The following is a 26,694-nucleotide window of genomic DNA, read 5'->3' on the forward strand; positions in this document are numbered from 1 at the left end:
TATGCTATGTTACAGAAATACATCAAATAAACTATTGAATCGTAAAAATAGCAAAAGATAGACAATGCAAATGGTGGTAGTTTAACATATTGACAAAATTAGGTTGGGCTGAGTAGATCCCGAAACTCCGCTGTTATCTTGAATCCGCCATTTTGAAATATGAGGTATTTTTGAAATGGACAGGTATTCATATGATATATTAATTAGGATCAGAATGTTCTCAAAAAGTCAATTGTGAACTTTAGTGATCGCTATCTGTACTTATTTGAGAGATTTAGGATCAACTTTAGTTATTTACGGAAATCTAGGAGATTGATACTTATTATGTTGAAAGTTTGGATTATCATGAAAACAAATGTAAGTTAAACATATATACAAGCCAAGAAAACTAACCGTGAAATTTGATATCCAAGTTTATATTATTACATTACTATTTATGATATTACTTCCAATTTGCTTCATATAGTGCCGAAGAGAACTGTTACGGTCTGGAAGAAAGATTTATGCTTTATTTTTGGCGCTGTTGGTCGAAAATAATGTGGAGTTTATACAGCTACCTTTGGTTAAATTACATACTTACTAATATAGTCCATACCACAATAAAATCTCATAGATTGGGATGCAATTATTACGTACTGTACGTAGACCACTATTTTTTTCACCACTTGCTATATTTCTCACTCAACTATCTTTGTCCACCTTCATCAACTTGGCACGAGCGTAGCATGTGCTATCTGTATGAAAAGTGGAATACTGCAGTCGAATGTGTTTTCGTGATAACAAAAACTTTCAACATACGAGTACCAGTCTCCTACATTTTCGTAGATAACGATCACTAAACTTCATAATTGACTTTGTGAGAACATGTTGACCCAAATTGATATATCACATTAGTACTTTTCCATTTCAAAAAAATCACAAACTTCAAAGTGGCAGCGCGGTTTGTGATTTACTCTGCCCATTCTTCATTTGCCAATATGTGCAACTATCACCATTTGCATCGTCTATCTTTCAGTATTTTCACGATTCAACAGTTTATTTGATGTATTTCTATAACAGCATAGTTCTCTCCCACCAACTTTGACCCCTTTCTTATGGTACTCAGCCGCTATAATTTTGTACATACACATATTTTCACATCCTCTATCAGGTGCACGTTGTCTCATCCCTCAACTCAATTCGTCTATTTGGACCCTTTACTTGTTAGCTTATACAGTCCTCTAGAGCAGTGATTCTCTACATGGACGTTAACGTTCTCCATGAGCGTTAGACATTTTTCTAATTAATGGACGAGACCCATCGTACATTTTGTAATTTACCAAAAACTTAAACTTTTCTACAAATAGTAATGCTGATTATTCAAGGATGATTTAAATAATTGAATCCTTTATCTGGCGTTTACCCTCTTTCTTCAAAGCTTTATATTTAGCTTTAGTATGGGTGGATTGGATTAAGATGACGGACTAGAACAATCGCATTCACCCAAGAGAGCCCTAGAGCCTAAAAGATTTGCTCTAGAGCAATTCAGAAAACAATGCACAGTAGACGTACGACCGCCTTATTCGTTCAACTCAAGTTCCTGTTTCTTTTACTGTTTTTAAGTAGTTTGAGTTTATGAGAATTAGCAGTAAAATTTTGACTCTCATCATTTGAAGATAGCGGCTCAACTATAAGGGGTTCTGATAGCTTGCTCTCTTTATTTGAAACTTCGACCTTCCAGTGGCTCCCGTCCTTAACAGAGGCCATGTTGCTATCAGCTCAAACATTGGAAAACATAATACGTTATGGTATCAAACATTCAAAACTAATTAAGAAAGCAATAACATTATTCTTCATTATGTTCTAATTCATAGTTAGAAATTTTTACACATAAAATTGTCACTGGAAATTAGACTAATTTTCATTTTTTGTGTATATAAGAGTTCCTACACTCTTTGGCAAATAAACTTAATAATTTATAAATGCAACGTTTATTCATAGTCTGTATACTTTGTAAGAAAAATGCATCTTTGTTATTTCGAGTTTAATTTAAGGGTTAGTGTTCATAATATGTGGGAAAAATAAGCTGCATTCTTAAATAGAAGTGCTAATTTTTTTATGCTGGGAATAGTTAAAAAATAAAAATGAAATCTTAGGATTTTACGTCTCTTGTTATTCCAACTAGATTAAAGCAGACACTGATGAGAAATGAATGAACTTGCTGGAATGAAGATAGTGGGAGAAAACGGGAGAGCCTGAGAAAACTCATGCACACGGTGTTTGTCCACAACAAAGCTCAATTGGTACTTGCTAGGATCGAACCAAGGATCTTTGGAATTTTTAATTGGTTTGGATTACCCAAAGAAGAAATAGTCCCAGCAATAAAGGCAGAAACTATCTTTATCGTTCACTTTGAACTTGGTGTAATTTTTGCTATATTAGACTTAAAGTTTTTAACGTGTGACATATAAAATGCGTAAGATTAATTTACGATTTTGATAATAGATATAGAGTTTACATATATATGGCGTTCCGTCATATGAGTTTTAGGTTGTGATAGGAAATCAGGATAATGCCTCCATTTCGAACCCATGACCTTCCTAATGTAAAATGAACGATTTGCAAACTGAACTGTTATATATATATATGGGATCAGAAAAATTGGTGTAGGGAGATTCGGTGTAGGAAAACTTGGTGTAAGAAAATTCGGTACACGGAGAATTTGGTGTACGGAAAATTCGGTGTGGGGAATGCTAGGTGTAAAGAAAGATTTGTTATAGTAGACCGTAGAATTCATTAGAAACTTAAGTTTGAGAATAAAGGAGCGTATTAGTTTTAATTTCAAACTATGTGTAGAACTTAGTTTTACTGTCTACTATAAGGAATTTTAAAAAAATGTGTTCCTGAAATAATTTGAATTCTACATTTCGACGGATTTTAACATTTCATGGCCCTTACATGGCGAGAATTTTTTTCGATGTCCGTTCGTGTGATTTTGCGAAGCGACCAACGCTCCAATCCACATTTAATTTAAAACTATTTTAGAGAGGGTCTTCTAGAATTTTCTACTTCCAAAAATAAATGTAGGTTACTGGACTGGTAAAGTTGAAAATTGCAGATTTTTCAAAAATGTTCTAATGATTTTATGTCTGTTTTATAAATAAACTAGCCCCAGACCCCCAAATCTCCTCGCCCTACAGCCTCGCATTTCTTTTCTATCGGCCCTTGCATCAACAGTGAATTTCGTGAACTTGTTCTTCATATTTCATGAATCTGCTCATCCGAGGGCTTCGCCCCCACACCAGAGATGGTCATTCTCCCTCATATTGCCCTCATGAAGGCCGCCCTCACCCTCTCCTCACCCTCATTATAGTACTTGAGGGTGAGGGCGTTGGAGGGTGAGGGCGATAAAGTAATTGAGGGTGAGTGTGAGGGAAGTGAGGGTGAGGGCGTCAATTGAGGGTGAGGTTAAGGGTTCATAAAATTAATTATCTTGCACTTTTTCATTTCTGGAAAATATGTTAGAAAATGTAATGTAGTTTTCTTCTTAGAATTAGTTGTATTTCACAGAAAATCGTCATATCAATATTCCATCAGTTTCATACGCTTTTCATGCGCGAAGACAAGATGTTTCTCATGGCTTTACTACTTTTCTATATTTATATATTTTCACTTTATAGAATTAATATTTACGAAATATATAAAAATATCTACTGCAACTTATTGGATACCGAAATTTCAAAGTTTAACGAAAGTAACCCATTAAAAATACTAGAAGTTCTCAGGAAGTAATGTTTTTTTTATTCATATATTCGTTCAGAAGAGAAACTAATAAATATTCATTTATTCATTCATTCTGAAATTGTAACTAAGAAAAAGCTTTATTTCTTCTTTATTAGTAAGTAAGAGAAAAGTAAGAGATCCACTACTACTTCAGGTTTCAATATTTATTTTCATAAACTTAAAAGGGTAAGAGCTATAGTCAAACGGTTTTCGGGAATCAATTCTGCATTGCCAGAATAGGTTCCATCTCTTTCAACAATCTTACTTAAACGGGAAGTGGTAGAAGTCGACCATATCTGGTTTCAACAATCATATTCATAACTCATAAACGAATATAAAACATAGCTAGCGATAAAGAGTTTTCAGAAATCGATTTATGGTCTCAAGTGGACAAACCACCTGTACTCCTGTATTTCCACTAAAATCGGAAGTGGTATAAATTCACTACTACTTCTGATTTCAATATTGATTTTCCTAGACCTAAAACGGTAAGTGCTATCGACAAGCGGTTTTCGGGAATCGATTCAGCATCCCAAGTATAGGTTCCATCTCTTTCACCAATCTTCGAGTTAAACCAGAAGCTATGTTGAACCACTTCTGGTTTCAACAATATTGGTCATAACTCAAAAACGGTAAGAGCTATTGAGAAACGGTTTTCGGGAAACTATCCGTGGTTCGAATAGTTTCGTCGTTCGAATAGTTTCGTCGTTCGAATAGGTCCCATCTCCTTCCACAACCTAATATTTAAACCGTAAGTGGTAGAAATCAACTACTTCCGGTTTCTACTATTTCCAGTTTTACTATTGAATTTGTATAGTTTGGAAGTTTACCGTAGTTTCATACTGTAGAACGATACTCGCTTGTTCTATCATTTAATTCTTGTGTTATCAAATACTAGGTTTACTACCAGGTACTCAATAATATTTATATATTTTCCCATTATAGGAACTAGAAAGTTGGAAGATTATAATTTGCTGTAATGTCATATTTCTATTCATGGATTCAATCAATATCGTGGCTTAATATGGAGTTAATCCTTGATAGTGAATATTTGTTTAGAATGAAAAATTTTCAGAAATGGGAAGTTTTAAGCGGAAAGTTTTCCACTTCACATCACTAGTTGCAGGAATGGTTTCAGAAGAGCAATTGTTAATATGTACATTTAATGGACGGAACAATGTAAAGGAAATTCTTTCTCCTAGGGTAGAAAATGTTTTATTTGTAGCTGTACTTTATTTGAAGGAGCCCCAAGTGAATTTTGTGGTGGACAAACACCGTATGCAGTGGTTTTCTCGGGGTTCTTCCGTTCCCTCCCGCTTTCTTCGTTCCACCATTTGATTCATTTCTCATCATCATCGTCTCTTTTACCCTCGGAGCATAATCGTGGGACGTTAAACTGAATATTACATTTCATTTTTTTGAAGGAGAACATTTATAACCAGCGATTATCTGAAGCAGAGATCCTTGGGTTATCCGGGTTCGATTTCGTGCCGGACATAAGTTCCGCTATAAGGAGAAAAGCTCAATTAAATATAAAACATAATTGTATTTATAATGATTTTCATATACAATTATAGTCCTAAATTTACACAGTTCAACTTTTTTATTATTATTAAATTAAATATTTCCCTTTGTCTTTCGTGACTGGTCGCTTGTTGGCAGTGGCGACAGTAGGTCTAATTTGGGGTGTTCAAGCCTCCCCAATTTCTTACAAGCCCACCTTAATTGCATTGTGTTACATACTTTTAGAAAAGAGGATACTAAGAAAATCTACCGAAATTACAGTGTTGACGAATTTGCACCCAAATGCAACAGAAGGTGCACACAAGAGATGGTCATCCTCCCTCATTTTGCCCTCATGAATGCCGCCCTTACCCTCACCTCACCCTCATTTTAGTAGTTAAGGGTGAGGGCGTAGGAGGGTGAGGGCGATAAAGTAATTGAGGGTGAGTGTGAGGGCGTCAGTGGAGGGTGAGTGTGAGGGAAGGTGAGTGTGAGGGCGTCAATTTAGGGTGAGTGTGAGGGAGGGGATTTTGAGGGCGTCAATGGAGGGTGATGTGTGAGGGAGGGTCAGTGTGAGGACATCAGTGGAGGGTGAGTGTGAGGGAGGGTGAGGGTAGGGCGTCAATGGAGAGTGAGTGTGATGGAGGGTGGGAGTGAGGGTGAGGGAGGGTTAGGAAAAATGATTATCTCTGCCCCCACACATTATCTTTCCTCGGCCTACGGCCTCGCACATCTTTAACCCACAATTCTATCGTTTCTTTCCCTATTTCAATATCTAAAAGATAAGATTTTGAATCCCAAAAAAACACCCATTCCTTCATCCCCCTTTAGATCCCTTAAAAATTTAAAGTATTCACTTTTGGCAATTTTCTTGTCGGTTAGTCCTGGAAGGCTACCATCATAACAAATTTCATCACTCTAATCCTGAAGGAAGTGCCTAAACATTTTGGGGTGTAGAAAACGTCCCATATAAAGAACATGGGAAAGATTTCTCAGTTCCCTGTAAAACCATTCTATGGTCGGACATTTTTATTTCTGATGATTCACTTAGATAACACTAACGAAAACGTACAAGCATACCGAATTTCAAGTTTTTATTCCAATTCTAAGTACCGAAAACATGAGATTATATGTCTAAGAAAAGGCCCATTTAAATAACATGTGGAAATTCTTCATCCCCTCTTTAGACCCCTAAAAATTAAAAATATTCACTTTTGGCAATTTTCCTGCGGGCTTGTCCTGAAAAGCTATAATCATGTCAAATTTAATTATTGTAACCCTACAGGAAGTGCTCGATAATTTGGGGGGTATAAAAGGTGCCCCATATAAATAACATTGGAAAGGCTTTTCAGTTCCATTTAAAAGCTCTCTAAAGTTGGATTTTTTTTATTTTTACTGATTTACTTAAGTAGTGCTAACGAAAACATAGAAGCATACCGAATTTCAACTTTTTATTCCAATTATAAGTACCTGAAACATGAGATTGTAGGTCCTAAGAAAGGTCCATGGGAAATTTCTTCATCTCGTCTTTAGACACCCTAAAAAATTTTAAAAAATATTCATTTTTGGCAATTTTCCTGTCGGTAAGTTCCCGAAGGCTACAATCATGCCAAATTTAATCATTGTAGCCCTACAGGAAGTGCTCAATAATTTATGTCAGCTCATGTAGTTTTATATATAATTAAGATATTTAAATCTAAAGTCTTCGAAAACGACATAGTTTATTTATGTTACTCAAAGGTGTAAAAATGAATACCTCAACTAAAGTATCTACGCCTGATTGGAGAAGTCAATAAGAAGCCAATAGGGCTGCAGTACTTGTTTACCTTAACTTAAGGCAAACAAACTGAAGTGTCTGATTGGAGGAGAAGTCAAATGAAATCCGTAAGTTAAAAAAATACACTGTATATGTTCTATGATGTACTATATGAAATGTGTTTTAATTGTTTCTATAACTATTCTCTGAACTTATAGTTGATTTTGTTTTTGTTTTTTGTGAGAAAAAGTGTCAGCTTCATTGTGTGATGAAAAGTAATTTATAGTAATATCCCGCAAAAGACATGCAAGAGCAACTGGACTCAAAGAAAAAAAAAATCAATTTCCTTCTCTTGAAATAGGTAATAACATTTTATTCGGTACATTTTATGGTTTTCGTTTTCACAATATGAAGTTTCGTAAGTTATAGTAACTGGTAATATTCAATATGTATTACACCGAATCTACCTTACACCAAAATTTCCCCACACCGAGTTTTCCGTACACCGATTTTTCTGTACACCGGATTTTCCTGCACCGAGTTTTCTTACACCCAATTTTCCTAGACCAATATATACAAGAATGTCTATTCTCATATATATATATATATATATATATATATATATATATATATATATATATATATATATATAAGAATGTGTATTCTGTAGCAGAATACCCATTCTTCGAACACGAAGAATACGTTTCATTTCGGACATAAAGTACAAATAGGGACTGAATTTGGATTTAAGATGGAACGGAAGTGTCACTGTTTGCCTCAGACACCCCAAAAACCATTTATTCGATAATAATTTCGGTCATTTTCGATCATTTTTGTATTTCTATCCCTCCTCCAAGTTTCGGTGCTGAACTTGAATTTAAACGGCATCGGAGGTGTCATCGTTCATTTCAGAGACCCCAAAAACTATAAATTCAACACTAATATATATGTGTCATTTTCGATCTTCTTTTAAATATCTCCCCCTTCCCTAAGATACATAGTCAAAGCGAAATGATAAAATCTATCCCTGGCCAGAACCTCATCTATGTGGGAAATTTGATCGAGATTGGTCTCGTGATTCAAGTGTGTTGTGTGTGTGTGTGTGTGTGTGTGTGCTAACACATACACATTATACATACACATTTTATACATATATATATATATATATATATATATATATATATATATATATATATATATATATATATATATATATATATTTTCTCAGTTTCCTAAAACGTGAATGACACTTTTTCAGAATATTCTCCTCTATTCACTGCCACCAATCTGCAAGAAAACTCTTCTTACGGTATTCTTCGAAAAAGTAATGGAAGTTAAAATTAAGGAAGATCTATTATTACGAGTAACACGAGACGCGTAACAACAGATATGGCGACCGGTCAAGCTCTTTGCGATATCTTTCTATGACGTCATGCAGAGAAAACGAATCAGAGTACTACAGTACTAACTGTTATTTTACCTATATTGTGTCTTATCAGAGCTAGTCTTACTCAAGCCACTCGTAGCCTTAACCTTCGCAAGTTTGTAATTATCATGTGGCAATGTAACAGCATTATTTAAGGTAATTAACATTAAAGCAGTTGCTATAATATTCATACAGGAATTTTATTTTTCCTCAGTATTGTTCTATACCCTTGTATATTGTATGCTGTCGTGTAGTAGTTTTTCCTATCCCCTTCCCAATTCAAATGTATGTGCTTTAAAATTATGTATTTGACATTGGGCTCATAAGTAGATACATGATTAATATATAATAATATTACTGTAATATCTCTGTTATAAAGTACATATTTCTCATGTGTTAGATAACAAGAAAATACACACTTTGCCAAAAAGCTTCTAATAATAATTTTGAACACATAGTCTTGTTTCTATTTCGTCTACTGTCACTTTGTTACGACTATACTATATATTAATTTAATTTCTCTTTCTTTATGATTTTTTTCTTGATATTTTCTCTTTCTTTAAGATATCGGTGTCTACGATGAAACAAAATATTTAGATAACAAGCTGTTACTACAATTCGAGAAATTTCAACATAGAAAATCGTATGTAATATTGCAATCTAACTTGAGAGAGAAACTTAGACAGAAAAGAAAAAGGACAAAAAAAGAATGCAGGCATTTGAAATTTTGATGTGAGGAAGAATGGAGAAAACTGCCTAGGTTAAACCAAAATACAAGTGAAATAATTTTCACGTTGTGAAATGATGGTGGACTGTCAGTTTGTCCGTACTCAGTTCTGAAATGGTCGTTGTAGATCTCTAACTCCCAGTTGTAATACACGAATAGGGTCAAAGATGAAAGTTTATGTTGGGAAGCCGAAATCATATATTAAAAAGTCACTCCTTGCTATTTTATACAGTTTTCGATTGATAGAAAAATATAATCGAAACCGGAATTGGTCGTAGATTTCTACAACTTCCTTCTTCATTGGAGGAATAAAGACGAAGATTGGATACATTCTTTGGACTCTTAATCAATTTCAGGAAACTGCTTAGCGATGAAGTGAGACATATTGTTGGGGTCTTCAATCGATTTCTAGAAACCATTTTTCAGTGTCTTTTACTCTTTGTCTCTATGAAGAAATCGGAAGTAGCAGTAACTTTCTATCATTTCCGGGTTTAGTAAAAAATTGTATTTGACATTCTTTTCAGGCGCAGAATCGACTGTTCACGAAATTTCTTGTTGCTATTAAGTATTAATCATGAGACCGAAAATGGTTTATTTCTAACATTTTCGATGTAAATAGAGAATTTACAGAGGAAATGAAATCTATTTTCAGTGGCGGATCCATCTCCTATAGCTTTCCGAGTGACACAAATAATTGAAGCTATTATTTATATATGTTTAAAAGTTTGCCTTTTATTCTTTACTGGGTTTGATTTGAAACATTAGATATAACTTTAGTTGCAGTTTTTTCATGTTATGTGATGTGTAAAGCAATACTTGAGGTGCACAATGTCAACGTCCATCATAGTCATAATATCCATCGGGAGAAAGTTAAATTGGGACCTATGAAAAATTGTTAACTCATTACAAACCTATCATAGTCTGGGTTCTGGCTAGCCTGCCTTCCCCCAGGTTTTAACTTTTAGATCCGCAACTATCTGTTCTTGGCAAGATGAATCAATTAGACTTTTCGCAATATTTTCCCACTTTAACTCTATGGTGATTAACGTTGAAACAGGAAATACTTCATTTCTATCAGTTACGATTTGACTTAGATAAAACATGTACTTTGAACGTTGAACCAATTTCATTTTGCTATTTCTCACCATTCTTCCTCTACGGAAATCAATATTCGTACCGGAAGCAGTAGTAATTTTCTACCAATTTAGGTTTTAGTGGAAAGATGCGCGTGAAGACAATATATTTTCTTGAGATAGTGAATCGATTGCAGGACACCGCTTGTCACCTATTGCTATTTATTTATTTGTTAATTTATCTTTTTTTTTTTTTAATTTCGATCATCCTTGAAATTGAGAATTGTAAATGTTCCTTCCATTCTGTATGAATAGAGGATTTTTGAATGAGGGACGTTGAAATGATTGCAAAAAACCACTTCTCGTTTTCCCTTATCAATTTTGCTTGGATATTTGTTGACGGATAAATAAACTCACCAGTTCTTAATAACACTTCCAATACATATGCATATCATAGTTTGGAAATGTAGAAAATTGTGGAGTATTTGGAATGGTAAGGAAGAAGGTAAGATGATTATATATAACTAAAAAAAGATGTTCAAAAAGATGTTCTATTCCTCAAGATAGAGAAAGGAAGAAGACGAAGGAGAGAAAAGTTGGGTGCGATTGAAACGAAATACTTTTACATCAAGACGAAGAAATTAACTGAGAAAACTCATGCATTTATAAATATTTTAGTTTTCTCTTACTGACTTAAAAAAAAACAGCCTATCACTGGATTGCAAAATATTAGAGTTCTGATGATGATGATATGATCAAGATAACAAAGAAATTCTATTTTGCAACTTTTTATTTATTTATTTACAAGGTAGCGGAAGCTTTTGAAGTGTAGGTGTAAAAAAAACTTGAAGGAATTACTTTAGCTGACTAGAAAACGAATGAAAAGGTTGGGCAAACGGTAAACGTTAACGAAGGAAATAACAATTTAAATGTAATTGGAAAGAAAAACATAAATTGATATGGACATTGGCTGAGAAGAAACTGTATTATGCAGGGGCGGACGAAGAGACGGACAACTCGGGCAACTATTCGGGGCGCCAATGCGAACCTCATAAAGTAAATTTTATAATGTGTTTTCAATTAATTTTGTGATTTATATTCTTGAAAAGTAGCTCTATTATAATATCATTTTTTCTATTCCACCATGAAAGAAGAGAGTTTCATAGTACTTGGGGGGCTTTATCGACAAATGGAGACATGGCATGTAGAAGAAAGAGTGGAGTGAGAGTTGCTATTGTTTATATCGGAATGTTCTTTGTGAACTTTTCCCAGACAATGAATGTTGTTGGATTTTATATATGTTACTCTTTTAAAGTGGTAGTGGAGAGGAAACAGTATACAGCACATACTTTCGATTTCTTAGAAACTACTCGCCGTGTCGAACTGTTAGTCGTTATTGAAAGTAGTGTCTAGGAGATGTTATTGTTTCTTGCCAAATCATTCAAGCAATTTGTGTAAATTATTCTACATTTTAAGGTATTGTTTTTATGAAAGAAAAAGGTATGGACACTTTCTCATAAAATTCCCTAAATTGGCTTTGATATGGTTTACTTACTTAACAATCATACGAAAGTTAGAGGATTTCTAATAATGATAAAATTTGTTATTAAACTTTACTAGTCTTGTAAGAGTGTTCAGCTCTTGTACAAATTCATGAGATGTTTTTTTTTTTTTTTTTTTTTGAATGATATTGGCTTCAACTACTAGGAGCTACATAAAAAGGATTGTTTGTATTGCTGTGTATAAAACACGTTCAATGTTGTGAAATATATTAATTGAACCTATTCACGTTATTAGAATAGATTGCTACATAGTCGGATATACGGTAGAATGATTTCTGATTTTATTGATATAACAAAATAATTTACAATATAGCAGTAATCATGTTACCATGAGTAGTAGTCAATAAATACTATTCGATATTATTTTTGTTTATACATATCGGTACATAAATAATACTAAATATAATAATAATAATAATAATAATAATAATAATAATAATAATAATAATAATAATAATAATAATAATAATAATAATAATAATAATTATAACCACAATATAATTCATATCACATGTATATTTTAAATACTAAATAGATCATGTATTTGAGTATTAATTTTTCTTTTTGAAAAATGGGTATAGAATATTAAAATCACTGTTATAAAATGTAAAATATAGGTTTTGGACTAGGGGCCCAAAAAGTCACTTTGCCTGGGTGAAAATTTTGCCTTGGTCCGCCTTTGGTATTATGAGAAATGTGATAAACGGTATTATAGCAGAAAAGAGAAGGAGAAAACGAAAGAGTAAACAGTTGATGGACGTTATCACAACAGAAAAGTATTTTGTGAAGACGAAGAGTTTAATCCAAGACCATGTTGCAAGGAAATTTCTAACATAAGTTCCAGCAAGTGAATTGTCAATAATTGCACCATACCAATGACGATAAAATTGAAAGATATAATGTTACTCTTATTATTGATAAACAAAGCTACAGCTATGGATGGGGGTGAGAGCGAGGCCGTTGCCGAGGGCGCTGTTACCAAACGGGCGCCGAATCAGCAGGAAGAAAGAAAAAGTATTAAAAAAGCGTAAAAAGAGTCACAAGTTTTTACTCATTATTAAAAAAATAACATATTTCATTTGTTAATGACGGTATGGTATATAAGATGCCGAATAATGACTTATAATGTACGCAGTTGCATTTGCAAAATCAGAAATGGGCCGGCGTTTATATGGTGATGAGTTAGGTTAGTTAATCCCACTTTTCTACACAATAAGTTTAATCAATGTAGTTAAAATAAAAGTATGAAAAAATGAGAGGGCTGAAAAGATATACAAAAGCCCCAGTTTGGGTGGGAGTATTAAAAATCAAGGTAAACAAGAGGACAAATAACATCTTCGAACTTAAAGGAGTTGTAGAATAGGGGCTTAAGGGGTCAAAACTTAACCCAACGAATGTCGTCTTTTTGAAAGATTGACCACTACCAGTGATTTTGTTTTTATTTCATTGACTTATGAAATGGTTCCAATCTGAAGGCATTTATTGGGATCATTTCTCCATCAACTACTTGTGTCACCAGGATATCTATCTGTCTATACTTATATATATATGACTGATCACATTTTTTAACTATATGTACGTTCATACAAAACATATACACGTGTCAGTATGTGAGTATGTGTGTTACTGCACTTTCAATATATTGATTAATAATAAATAACCTTAGATTCAAAACTTTCATTCATTAGGAAATTAAATAATTGCTGTAACTTCAAAGATAAGAAGTAGCCAAAATATGTTTTAGATTTTAAATACAAACATTAAATATATTCTTTAGCTCCATCAATAAATATTAAGAAATTCGCAAAGAATGCTCCTTCTGAATTTCAATTACATTTCACAAAATATTTTTACCCTAAAAGAATCCAAGTAAAAATTCTATTTGTGTGTTCACATTCAAAATAAATTTTCAAAAGTTTAAAATTATTACTGGAAATTAATACTGTCACCCATTTTGAACATTTTAACCCCTTACCGCATGCCGTGCCATATAAGGCACATACCCTTTTTTCACTTTAGCTTTTTTGTGAATTACCAAAGGCATCAAATGACTGTTTTGTTTCCTGTGTGAGATATTAACGTGTATGAATAAGAGATTTTGGTGTAATCTGGCATGGTCTTTGTGAGTTGTAACTGTGTCATATATGGCACTTACTTACTTCTCATCAGAATTAAGTGAATAATCTAAAATTCAAGTTTTAATTCATTTTTCAAGTTCCCATATGAGGATTTCCAATACTGGTTATATTTTTTCGCTAAAAGAAAAAAATCATGCAAAAGGTGTTAAAAGAATATAGGCTATTCTAATGAATGTATTGAAATTTCATTTGTTATCGGTAGCATCAAACATGGTAAATAGTTGTAAATTTCCATACTGTTCTGCAAGTAATTCTGTATACCAAAGGCAGTTTTGTCAAGTTTAAGAAAAAATCCAAAATAAACCTCTTCAAACCCTATTTGCTACTGTAATAGCCTGTTCAAGCAACTTGTTAGAAATTCAGCCTAGCATAACAGAAGTTGCTGCTCTTATATGTTAATATAATAATATAAGAAAAAGCCAAGGAAAATCTTTGTGAGAGAAATGTTGGAGCACGGAATTCTACTTCCCCTCCGGGCGCCGAAATCTCTAGCTACGGCCCTGTTGATAGATAGCACTAATCCTAAATGTTTGCTAAATTTATTTTGCGTTTTACGTTAAACCCCTAAATTTGTTACCGATATTATTGCAGCACATTTGAAAAGGTATTCGCTACAACTTCACGTCAGAAAATTACATTATAGATTCTTCTACTATTATGTAGAGAGATTAATTTTAGAAGTGTATTGAATTCCTAACATTGTTTTGTTCCAAATACAAAATACTGAGACCCAGTGACGGAAGAAATGTGTAGTAATATTGGTGAACATTACATTTTTGCTGCTATGAAAGGAAAGAAAGCTTAGCTAACGTACTATTTTAACAAGGATTGTTACTCAGTCGCAGGCCGCCACCGCTCCAAACTAGTTCGTTTATATGTTACATATATACAAAAACCTATCAGCGTATGCGTAGAGCTCATAGTACACACTCAACATAATAGATGTCACCATCTGTGCCATTCGCCTGAGCTATGCTAGTAGATATCACTACGGAGCTTCTAATTTGCAGATATGTAATTTTTATCGCTATCTATTACCGTTTCTGTTCTATGACCAACGTCCAAACCGGAAATCGGAAACACTACAACTTCCGGTTTTAATAGAGGGCTTACGGAGGAAATGAAATCTATTCTTGGAACGTTAAGTCGATTGCTAGAAAACACTTTTCGATATCCTGTACCGTTTTTGCTCTGTTGAAATCAGTATTGAAACCGGAACTAGTAGCAAATTTTAACCAGTTCTGATTTTAGTAGTGTATTGCGGGTGGTGACAATATGTTCTCTTCAAACACTGGACCTTTTCCAAGAAACCGGTTTTCTCTGCCTATTATCGTTTACTACTATGGCGATAAACGCTGAAACCGGAAATCGTTAATACGAGTCTCTTCCGACTTCATTAGAGTTAAAGCAGAAGATGTAACATATTCTTGGAACGCTGAATCAAGAGGAATAAAACACTTCTCGATATCTTTCACAGCTATTTACGCTAAGGAAATCAGTATCGAAACCGGATGTACAATAATTTTCAACTGCTGTTGGTTTCGGTAGAGTGTTTTTGGCTGTGACGGTATATTTTTTTAAGACGCTGAATTACCGTATGTTTCTATTGCAATAAACGTTGGAACCAGAAACGTATAATTTAAAGCACTTCTGGCATGAATTGAGTGTTAATGGAGTAGAAATTGTTTGCAAAAAAGGAAAGAAAAAGAAAGAAAAGAAAAAAAAGTTTCTGAATATGTCTTACCGTTTTTGCTCTAATACATGTCGACAAACAAGGAGAAGGACGGGTATAGCTGTTCTGTAAAATTTACGACACTTAGACATAACATAATTTGAAAGTGTAATATCTCAAGTACTTGGCGATTAAAAAATGAGATGCACAATTATCGGGAGCAAGGGTGAGGTTAGATTTACATCGAAGTTGCTCCACCCGACCGTGACGTAATAGCACGTGGTATTAACATGGAAGCAAGGTGGAATAAAATTAGCTCTGCGGGGATTCAAACTCCCGTCGCTCGTTGACGCTCTCTCAGCTATGTTTCGTAACGTACATAAATCACGTTTTTATCAATAAATTTATGTGTGCAAAGTGTACTAATTACCACGTAACATTACGTCACGACAGGATGGTGCAGCTCCAATGTAAATTTAACTTCGCCCAAATATAAATATTGCCACTATTGATATTTAAGGTAACTGAATGAGTTGGTTAAAGAATTCGTTTTTTCAAATTTTCTCAGTAATTAGCAGCGCAGAAACTGGTTAAATTAGCAAAGTATTGTTTAACCGAGTAACTCAGATATTTCTTTTTTTTAACAAGAATTCCGTAGTTTTAAAGAAATTTGGTTACTAGCAACAGAGCTTTCATTTTACCTTCACTCAGCAAACGAACAATTCTCAGCGTATCTGCGTAAACTAAAATGTTCTTACAAATTATAATCACTATGTTTGAACTTCAGTGCTTGACATTAAAAATAATACAATATTTACCGGTTTTTGTTTTGCTTGTTGTTCATAAGTTAAAGGAGTTAACGGAATGCAACTTATCATAATCATAGGTAATGTTATTCTACATCTGAAAATATGAACCTTAAGAATTTTCAGTGTTGCCGGAATAACAACTCCCCAAAATCTAAGTTAAGGCAGGGACTAGAGGAACAAACTCAACTGAATTTGATTACGTATGAAATTCCCTTGAAATCCTGTAAATTACTTTTTAAATAATACTTGTCTTTAGTTTGTAATAAACAAAATAGTTTTAACATATAGTTATTAAAATTAAATAGTAATGTTGTTTAAAAAATAGTTCACAGGATACCGAAACAACATAATACGTAATCAAGGGCAGTTGAGTTCATTTCTCTAATTGCTGCCTTAGCTTAGATTTTTTGGGAAATGTTATTCTAACAGCACTGTAATTTCTGTGGATGACAACACTGAAAATTCTTCATGTTCATACTTTCTCTTCTAGAATAACATTATCTATGATTGTGGTAAGCTGCATTTCATTATCTTCTTTCACTTATGAAAAACAAGGAGAAGAAAAAATGGTAAATTTTGTATTATTGTTAGCCAGTTAGGCTTGTGTTTCCTTAGAAGATAAAGCATCATTGTTGTCGGTTTGAGTCACGGTTGGAAAACAGTAATATGAGGTGGAAACCAAATTAAACAAAAATAAAACTTTCGTTCTCTTCTGCAATTCACACTTTTACTATTAATTAAGAATAGTAGTCTTACCACAAATGACGCAGGAAGCTGATACACAAGATCCATTCCATCTGAAGGCTTGTAAAGGGGATCTCTTATTCTGTAGAAAATTGAAAGAATTTCCATCTGTCGCTGTTGTGGCGGAGGTAATGGTTGGCATTCTGGTGCGTTCCTCTATACACAATATACACAAAAAGAAAATAAAACATAATATGATATGATATATGATATAAATACATAATATGATATACTAATTTATGATTGAAGAAGAGTATGAAAGTGTTATCCGTATAAGTAATTTAAATGATATTAACATCTGGAACATTGTAATGTTTATTGTTATAAGCATATCATATAGTGAAAGAAAAATAGTTTATAAACAAAGAAAATCATAAGAAATATGTTTATTTATGATAGATTGTATAGTAAGTAAGCTTTATTATGAAACACTATTTTCTTTTCTACTAAAATAAATATTTGGAATCATTCAACTGCTGTTGACTTTGTGCTCCTTCACATATTTCTTATTGACTTACAATCGATCAACTTAATTTTCCATGTTTATCTGTATCACATAACCAGCAGTTATATGCAAGAAGTATGCTTCTGTTTGAAATATTGACAAATTTTCAAGACACAGTACGTTTTTATGCATATAGAAAGTCGTTATAAGCTAGTACATTTACTAACTTAAAACTAGAACTTATATATTTGGAACGTCAATTATTGAAATGTTACCAGATTACCAATCACTTCCCTTTTGACTCAAAATGTTGGTCTGTTTGCTACATAAAGCAAGACATTACTACAGAGTCGTGCCGTGGAAAATCAGCGCCCGGGGCGAGAGTATACGACGGAGCCCCCATATCAATTTTTCCTATCTTTTTTCCTTTTTGCTCCCGAATTTTTCGCCCCCCTTACTTCGGCGTTCGGAGCCGTTGCCCCGCTCACTCCCTCACAGCACGGCCCTCCATTACAATGAATTTGTTTTTGATCTAATACTACCTGTTTAATTACTCGTTTTGTTTTAACCTCAAATTATTATTAAGTATGACTAACGAGGGAAATATAATGAAAAATTAGCACCATTGAAAAGTTTTGAAGATGCATTTTTAAATAACATAGTTATCAGTACAATTAGCGTAAGTTAATTTATGATGAACTAATACGTCCAAATAAATTCACATATTCTAATTATATTACTAATAGTAACGAAACTTTATTCATTATAAATACTTAGACATTTTTGTTCCGTTAAAATCCTCTTCTATACATCTCTTTTTGAAGGCCATAGTGGGGAATTTCATTATTTTGCATTGAAATAAGGAAAACGCCAATTTAATTATTGCAGTATAAATAAGAATGTATTTTTGATTGCAGTTGATAAATTGATAAGACTAATGTCAGCAAATATACTATTGATGATCTTTTTTCTTTTTTTCTTTCTTTTTTTTTAAATGATTGTACCAGATTGAAACAAAAAGGTTATTATCTGCTTTACATATTGCCTTTAAAACTTAAACTAAAAAAAATACGATACAACGTTTTGACTTAACATTATTTAGGTTTTTGCGAAAATATGATAAATACTGTGGGAACAAAGAAGGTTTTTCTGTCTCTTCTCGAATCTTTAGTATTTTTATTCAATCTTTTAATAAAGGGAAAATATATTTTATATCTTTTAATACTAAGCATTTAGAAACAAAATAGCAGTATTGAAGATTCATTTTCATATATTACTACTGCGGTTACTTCAAACAAAGTGCTATCAATAAAATAAAATCTCGATTCAAAAGGCATAGGAATGAGGAATAGCGAATGGTGGAAATTTCATAATGAGTAACTACAAAAATTTATTATGTTTATGTAACATTGTTCAGGGGCGTTACGTCTAGGAGGCTTAGGTGGGTAAGTCGTGTGCCCAAAAATTGAAGAAAGTATCAATGCTTAAAAAATTTTAACTGGAGACATAGTCGGATTCAACCTAGACATAAGCCTGGATGGGAGGGCAATATTAAGATGAATCTCACAAACATAAGAATAGAAAGTAGTAATTGGACCTATTTGGCTAAGAACGAAAGTCAATTGAGAACTTTATTAAAATAATTACGATTATAATCTCTATTATATAAACAAAAACATTATAAGTTCAAACTTGTGATTGAAGCCAAACGTCAATGGCAATGCCAAGTTGAGAGTTATTTCCGCTTTACTATACAGGATACAAACTTAAGGTTGCTCCGTATAGTTAATAAACAACTTTTATAATAAATATGTCTAGCCTTGAACATTTCGAAACGTTAGAAATAAATTAAAATAATTACTTCCTAAACAGTTGTCTAACTTGTTTGTCCCGTTATCCTTCAACTCTATCTGGCCCTTTCGTTTTCTGAGGAGCTACATGTTGTTAGAGAAAATCGAAAAGTCATTCCCTCTTTTTTTCAGCCTCTAATACTTTTTATTATACAGTCAAAATATACAAGTGATGCGGTAGCCTTTTCTTGGAACAACAGCTGGGGATGTTTCGATTTCTTCTACTTAACGATATTGCTACCAGTTGAGAAAGATGGGCTGAGTGATCAGGATGTCCATAGCTTACATATGAGTAGCGAACTTTTTATTCTTTACTGTGGTGAAAGGACAATCACAGTATTCACAGGGAAATGAAGTTGATGTATAGGGACAATAGTAATAGCAATGAGTAATGAACAGTGGTGGCGCAAGGAGTTTGAAAATGAACCAAAAATGTCCAGGGAAATGAGTGATCAAACATCGTATTTTGCTTACACTGAAAAACATTACGCGTTTTGACAAAATGGAATGGAATGAAATTTTCGGCTTTAAGTAGTTGTAAAGTATTTTATAGGACAATAAAAATCATTGCAAATGTCCATTGTCAATGGGTCTTCTAAGCTAAGTTATTAGCCTGTGTGTCTTCTGTACATATGCTGTTGGATCGTCTAGGGTTCATTTACCGAGACAGAATTGAAGAGTAGTGGCTTTTATCTTCCTGTAAATAGTAGATTATGATTTACACACCCTCATGGTTGAAACTAAACATAATGAGTGATTTGATCAAAAATGCATATCACTTTCTCTAATATGTCACAAAAGTTTTAGATATTCTTTTAAAGAATTGACCAGCAATTAATAGGTATAGTGTTCTGTTTAAGTGTGATTGCTTTTAGTTATCCAATTGGGCAACGGACATTATGAAAATTTACTTTTTAGCCACATGATAGGTATCATCGTCACTGAACCCAACTTTATCCACGCAATTGTTATTGTATACAATCGTGCCCTGTAACTACGGAAAAACCTTCTTTGACTACTGTTCATTTTATTGTAATATTAGTTGAAGTTGATGAAAGCAATGTGTCTTGAAGCACAAAAGCTTGTGGATAATATTATTTTCTCCATGGATGTCTTTTACCAGATACATGAGAAATCTGAACTCTTTAAACAATAGTGTAAATATTGTTAGTCATTGACTTATTTGGTGCAGAAAAGAATAACAGTAAAATGAAAAGAAACAAAATTTGTTCAGTTTAAGGTCCCATTAATGTACTCTTTATATTAACGGAGATGGATGAATAAAGCAAGTGGATGATGATAGAATAATAGATGGAATGATAATGTAGGAGGAAACGAACAGACATGGTGAGGTCCACCACAGACTTACTTAGATGAGAATCAAACCACAGTAGTTGAGAAACAAACCAGATCTCATTGGATCAATTTTTGATTAATTGATCCAATGAGAATTTGCTAGAAAATGTGAGAATCCTTGCAAAAAAAATAGATACAATGTACTTCATCACAAACTCATTTGGTCGCAGATCTAAAGTGAGACCACTTGCCATAAGGTTCCACACTACCACGGAGTTGCCATGTAACTCTTTTGCCCCTCCCACGTAGCAAACAAAATATTTGCTTACAACTTATGGGAGCTAATGTCACATAAAAGCAACAATACTGGTTATGTAACAACAGAGAGAAAAGTCGTGTAAGAAGGTAAATATCTCGAAAAGTCCTGATAACTTTCCTTGTAGATTTGTTTGAAACAAATAACATTTCAATGTTGCCTCGTCGGCTAAAAGAGGCGGATAATTAATGAGACATGAAAAGAGATGATGGAAAGAAAATAGGGATGGTACCGAGACCGAGACTGAGACGGGCATTTATATATCGAGACGAGACCGAGACAGATTTTATATAACCGAGACGAGACCGAGACCGACACAGACCTCTATAAATCGAGACGAGACCGAGACGAGACTTAGGTCAGTCTCGGTCTCGTCTCGAATATTGATAAAAATTGAAATTTTCTTCACTCAAAATTTCTTTCGTCGCAGTATTAGATAATATGGGAACGGTTGACTGATGTACAGTCCTGTATTTAGGGGGTACCTATCAGGCTCAAGTCTCTCCCGAAATAAATTTGTGATCATTTTTTCGCACTGCACGTACAGCAGAAATGTTTCTTATCCGTTCCTGAAAGCTCTCCCGAACCAAAATCCACTGCTGATGTAGCCTTCTCTCTCTCTCTCTTATCTATCTATCTATGTATCTATCTATCTATAGCTGCTCGAGGTCTATTTCGGTCCCAATAATAGATATTGCTTTTCTTTTCAGATATTCGACATTTAGCTGTAATTTTGAGTCTATCATAAGATTATACTTATGATTAAAAGTAAAAATTAATAAAACAATATAATACTTTTCATATACGCTCTTTGTTAAAACATTTTGCTTCATGAAATATTTACAGAGTTTACGTATTTTCTGTAAAATGGCTCTTATTTCAAAGGGAGTGAGATTTGATTCCACTATTTTACATTAAAATAGTTATAAAAAGGTTTATCTACTATATTATCGATTCACAAATAAAGAATTTTGCGTTTTTTGAGCAATAAAGTCTCTTTGAATCAGTAAAACCCACCAAAGCTTCTTTCTGTGAAGTCAAAAAATCGAAGAACAAAAAAAGTTTTTGTTTTGGGTCAATTCCGGTTCAGAATAATAATATATTACAAGATGTATTATCATAGAGAATTTCGTTAATTTATTATTTAAAAATGTTATATCTATACCATATCTATCGTTTTGGAAGGTTTATTACGGTCCTCATTTCCAGATAATTTTCGAAAAATATTTAATAATTGATTGGTTTTTGATCGAATTTAAGTAAAATTTTATCAATTTACGCTAACCGTTCATATAAATGTTATTACAAAGTAACATAGTAAATAAACGAAAAATAAAGAATTAATACGCAATTAATTTTTTTGGTCATGAGGTCTAGTGTGAACTTTTTCTAGTTATTTCATAGTATTACAACTCATTAAATTTCATACTTAAGAACTTAACCAAAGCAAATCGTACCACTACCATATGAAGGTTGTCTCCGCTTAAACATTTCTTAAATATTGTAGTTGGAACATTGAAGTTTGTCATGGCTACCAACATTATGGATAACATTTCTACATAAAGAGACAATAGACAAACCACACGCTTCTTGTTGTAATCTTTTCGTCGGAGAAGCAGAGGAGAGGGGAGTATTTGTTGCCGTACGGAGACGAGGGGGAGTATTAGTTTCTTTACGAACTGGCCAAACAACCGCGTACCATTCATATCTCGGTTGAATGGTTGATTGACAGTTCAATACACAATGACAGAGAAAGTGGTTTAGTACTGTGATGATGTGCGTGTATTAGTAAACAAAAGAACTGAGACTAAAATTTAAAACATCACCTCGTGGGCGGTACAACGAGGAGTTAACCTTATAAACGTATATTTTCTGCTACATTCTTTATGTCGTAACTTCCTTAGTACCCAACCGAATTTCTTCAAATTTTCACCAAAGAAACCTTACACTTTTTTTCTTTTTATTTGTTAGTACAAGTAAAGTCAGGAACATACATTAACATTATTTTTTAACCGAAAATATAATTTCACTTTTGGCACTTCGAGCAATTAAAATAAAAAAGAAAGGTAGAAAGAAATCTCTCGGGGAAAGTGTATCTGGTAAGAATTTTAGGAGTCGTTACAGCAGTTAGGTCTATATTAGCGTTTGTATATCCATGACACTCAAATTATATAAATATATTAAGCAAAATCCTTTTAAGATATTTAATAATCTCGTGAAAATAATCTCATATTGCTGTTAAACCTACAGGGTAATCATTTCCTACTCGTCTATATACAAAAGGAGCAAGCTTTTACGATCAGAGCCAGGAGAGAAAGAATGAGAGTAAGTTTTTAAAAAATGAAATGAAATCTTTCAGTTTAACGTCTCATGATTATGCCCGTTAGGCTAAGGGAGACAATGACTAAGGCAAGTGAATGATGATGGAAGAATTGGTGAAATGAGATTTCGAAGGAAACGGGAGTATCCCGAGAAAACCCACAGACATGATGTTGTTCATCAAAATCTTACTTGGCCGGGGATCGAACCAAGGGCCCCTCGCACCAGAAGGAAGCGCTCTATTACTTGGCCACCATGTCCCCCTTAGAATAGGTTGAGAAGAGAAACGGAGGGAATGATGTGAATGAAATTGAATAGAAAAAAAGCTGTCAGTATTCGATTAATCACGAATACACGAACAGTGCATCTGCAAAACCATCGACTTCGTCTTGTTTGGCTGTATTTTATCAACAGTATGCTTGCTGCTTTCTTGCTTTCTACGTGTGATTTGCTGGGAACACGAGCAACAAACTGTGACGTCGCAGAGCATCCAGTTGAAAGTGATTGCTATAGAAGGATAAATTCTATCACAATCCGAAATTGTCTGTATGAAAAATTCTTAATTTATATTTGCATTGACACGAAATGCTCCACTCGGGACCATAGGCGTCAATACGTGGATGTTCCAGGACTCACCGCCCATTTGAGATTCTTAATGGGTACTTAGCACAAATTGGATTTCTGCGTTGAAATTAACATCGAATGTTTTTTTTTATATACCAATAAAATAATTAGGTAATATAAAATGAGCTTCAGCAGTGAGTATAATTCATCTAATTACACGTTACAATTTTAAAAGTTAAGACAATGACCAATGCTGCTTACACATTTAATATGGGAAAATAAAATTTTAATGTTCAGTCCAAATTCAATAAAAAAAAATAGGCAATGGTGGTATGAAAAAAAAAAAAATTGACGACTTTGCAGTTTGAAACTAATTTCACAGTTCATTTGATTTCAGAGGCCAGTGTCCCTCCGTTGATAGTCTTTCATGCATCTCAAAGGGGAACCTTAGATTGATAACCACTAATCTATTGAATCTATTTTAAAAAATTAGAATGAAAAACGTTGTAATTTTCTTCAAAAACCGCAGATGAGCACCCACTGAAAACAATATTGAGTGAGTTTCGTTTCATAATGCGAAAGTACGGTAGACTTCCAAACTCTAGGAAAGTACTCAAACTTGAAGTAGTACATCTCTAACTGCCGGTCCTAATAGATTAATTAATACGATCACAGATAGAATATATTCCTTGGACACTGAATCCATATCAAAAAGTCATTACTCGTTGTACTTGGGGAATAGTTGAAGCTGGAAATCGTTAATTTGAACCACTTTCGGATTGAGCAGCCGGTTATTGGAGAAGATAGAACATACTCTTAGGGAGCTGAATCTGTTGCAGAACTCTGCATCTAGATATATATCTCTTATCGTTTTTCCTCTACGGAAATCAGTATTGGAACGGGAAGTAGTAGTAAATTCCGGCTTTGGTAGAGTGTTGTGGGCTATGAAGATATGTTCTCTTGACGCCCTGAATCGTTTGCAGAAAACAGTTTGCCGCTACATAGACCTAGTACCATTTTTATTCTATGGCGATCAATGTTGAAACTAGAAGTGGTTAATTTGAATCACTTCCGGTTTGAATACATGGTTAATGATGGAGATAGGACCTATTCTTGGGATGATGAATCAATTGCAACAAAGAGCATCTTCATATCTCTTACAGTTTTTGTCCTATGAAAATCTGTACTCAAACCAGAAATAATAGTAAATTTGAACCACTTCCGGTTTTGGTAGTGTTGCGGGTTGCGAATATATGCTCTAGTGAGACACTGAATCTATTGCAGAGCACCATATACCGTTATCTATTACCACTTTTGTTGTATGACTAAATTTTAAAACCGGAAATGATGATTTGAACCACTTCCGATTTGAGTAGAGTTTTAATGAAGAAGGTGAGACCTATTCTTTGTACAATAAATCGATTCAGAAAACCACATCTCGATATCTTCTAACATTTTTTTCTCTATGGAAATCAGTATTGAAATCGAAGCAATAGTAACTTGGAACAACTTCTGGTTTGGGATAGTTATTGTATGTTGCCCGTTTCCGTTCTAAATAAACGTTGAAACATGGAATGATTAATTTGAACCAGTTGAATAGATAGTTAATGGAGGAGATAGTAGCTATTCTTGAGACACTGATTCGATTTCGAGAAAGCGCATCTCGATATTTCTTACTGTTCTTGACCTGATTCCTGTTGACAGACGGTCAGACGGAGAAAGTCGTTCTATAAGTCTTCCGACACTTACGTTTAGCATAGTTTGGAAGTATAATAAAAATTGACGCTTATACTCAAGAAACAAACGTGATTATGAAAATCTTCACGTTAAATAAAAAAGTGTCAGTATCTCGAAATGTGTGGAAATGAATTTTGAAATTAGAAGCACTTTTAACTTCCGAGGTTGGATTAAAGTTTAGTGTCTCATTTTAGCAACAAACGTGGATCCATAGCTTATTGTGGTATCCATGAGCTCTCACCATAAATCGAACCAGAACGTTCCGTGCCAAAAGCGTGTACGCTACCCATATGGCTAAAAAGGAAGAGCTCATGTGGAAGTAGTGTATTATTATTATTATTATTATTATTATTATTATTATTATTATTATTATTATTATTATTATTATTATTATTATTATTATTATTATTATTATTATTATTACCAGAATGTTATATTTGAACTAGAGAAAGTATAGAACGATATAGAGATTAACACTTGAGCCTTCTACATTTTTTATCCTAGATCAATCCAGGCGTGGCTGTTGCTACATTGTACTGACCACGAGAAGCGATTTGGGAGAGTCTTGAGTCGAAGTGGTGTCCTTAAAATGTTTTTCGTCTCGAAAAATATACCTTTGTCTATTGGAAGACCTTTTTCTCGCCTAATATGTCATCAAGAACATCGTGTATCTCTCGTCTCATGGACAACACTACTCCTATATGTTAAATGATTGTGCAACCACTTATTTTTAACCATAAACATTCTTTTAACGTGTTTGTGTAAATGATAAATATATGCTCTCGAGCGCAAATTTGTTTCAAATATTAATATAAATAAAACTGAACAAGAAAGTACAGTTTACGTTTTTGGAAGATGAGTGCAGCAATTGCATGCTGTAATATTGAGTATACGGCAGAGAGTTTCAATTTCTTAACATGAATAAGCCCATTTATTTTTGTGGCTCTTCTACCTTCTCCCATTGTTTTCAAGTTGTTGCAGTCCACTTCACAATC

General features: G+C 33.5%; 1 protein-coding gene across 1 annotated transcript in view; it reads right to left on the reverse strand.

The window, feature by feature from the left end:
* LOC145685258 (phenoloxidase 3-like) overlaps positions 1 to 22,620 on the reverse strand; it is a 116,382-nt gene extending 93,762 nt beyond the window's left edge. The window contains exons 1-2 of the mRNA XM_081757624.1: positions 22,537 to 22,620; positions 17,185 to 17,328 (exon numbers count right to left, since the gene is read on the reverse strand). Coding sequence (XP_081613750.1) covers positions 17,185 to 17,328; positions 22,537 to 22,620 — 228 coding nt within the window. The remainder of the gene's footprint in view (positions 1 to 17,184; positions 17,329 to 22,536) is intronic.
* Positions 22,621 to 26,694: the final 4,074 nt, after the last annotated feature.

Source organism: Thermobia domestica, chromosome 5 (genome assembly GCF_964235325.1).
Source record: "Thermobia domestica chromosome 5, izTheDome1.hap1.1, whole genome shotgun sequence".
In the NCBI taxonomy this organism is placed as follows: Eukaryota; Metazoa; Arthropoda; class Insecta; order Zygentoma; family Lepismatidae; genus Thermobia; species Thermobia domestica.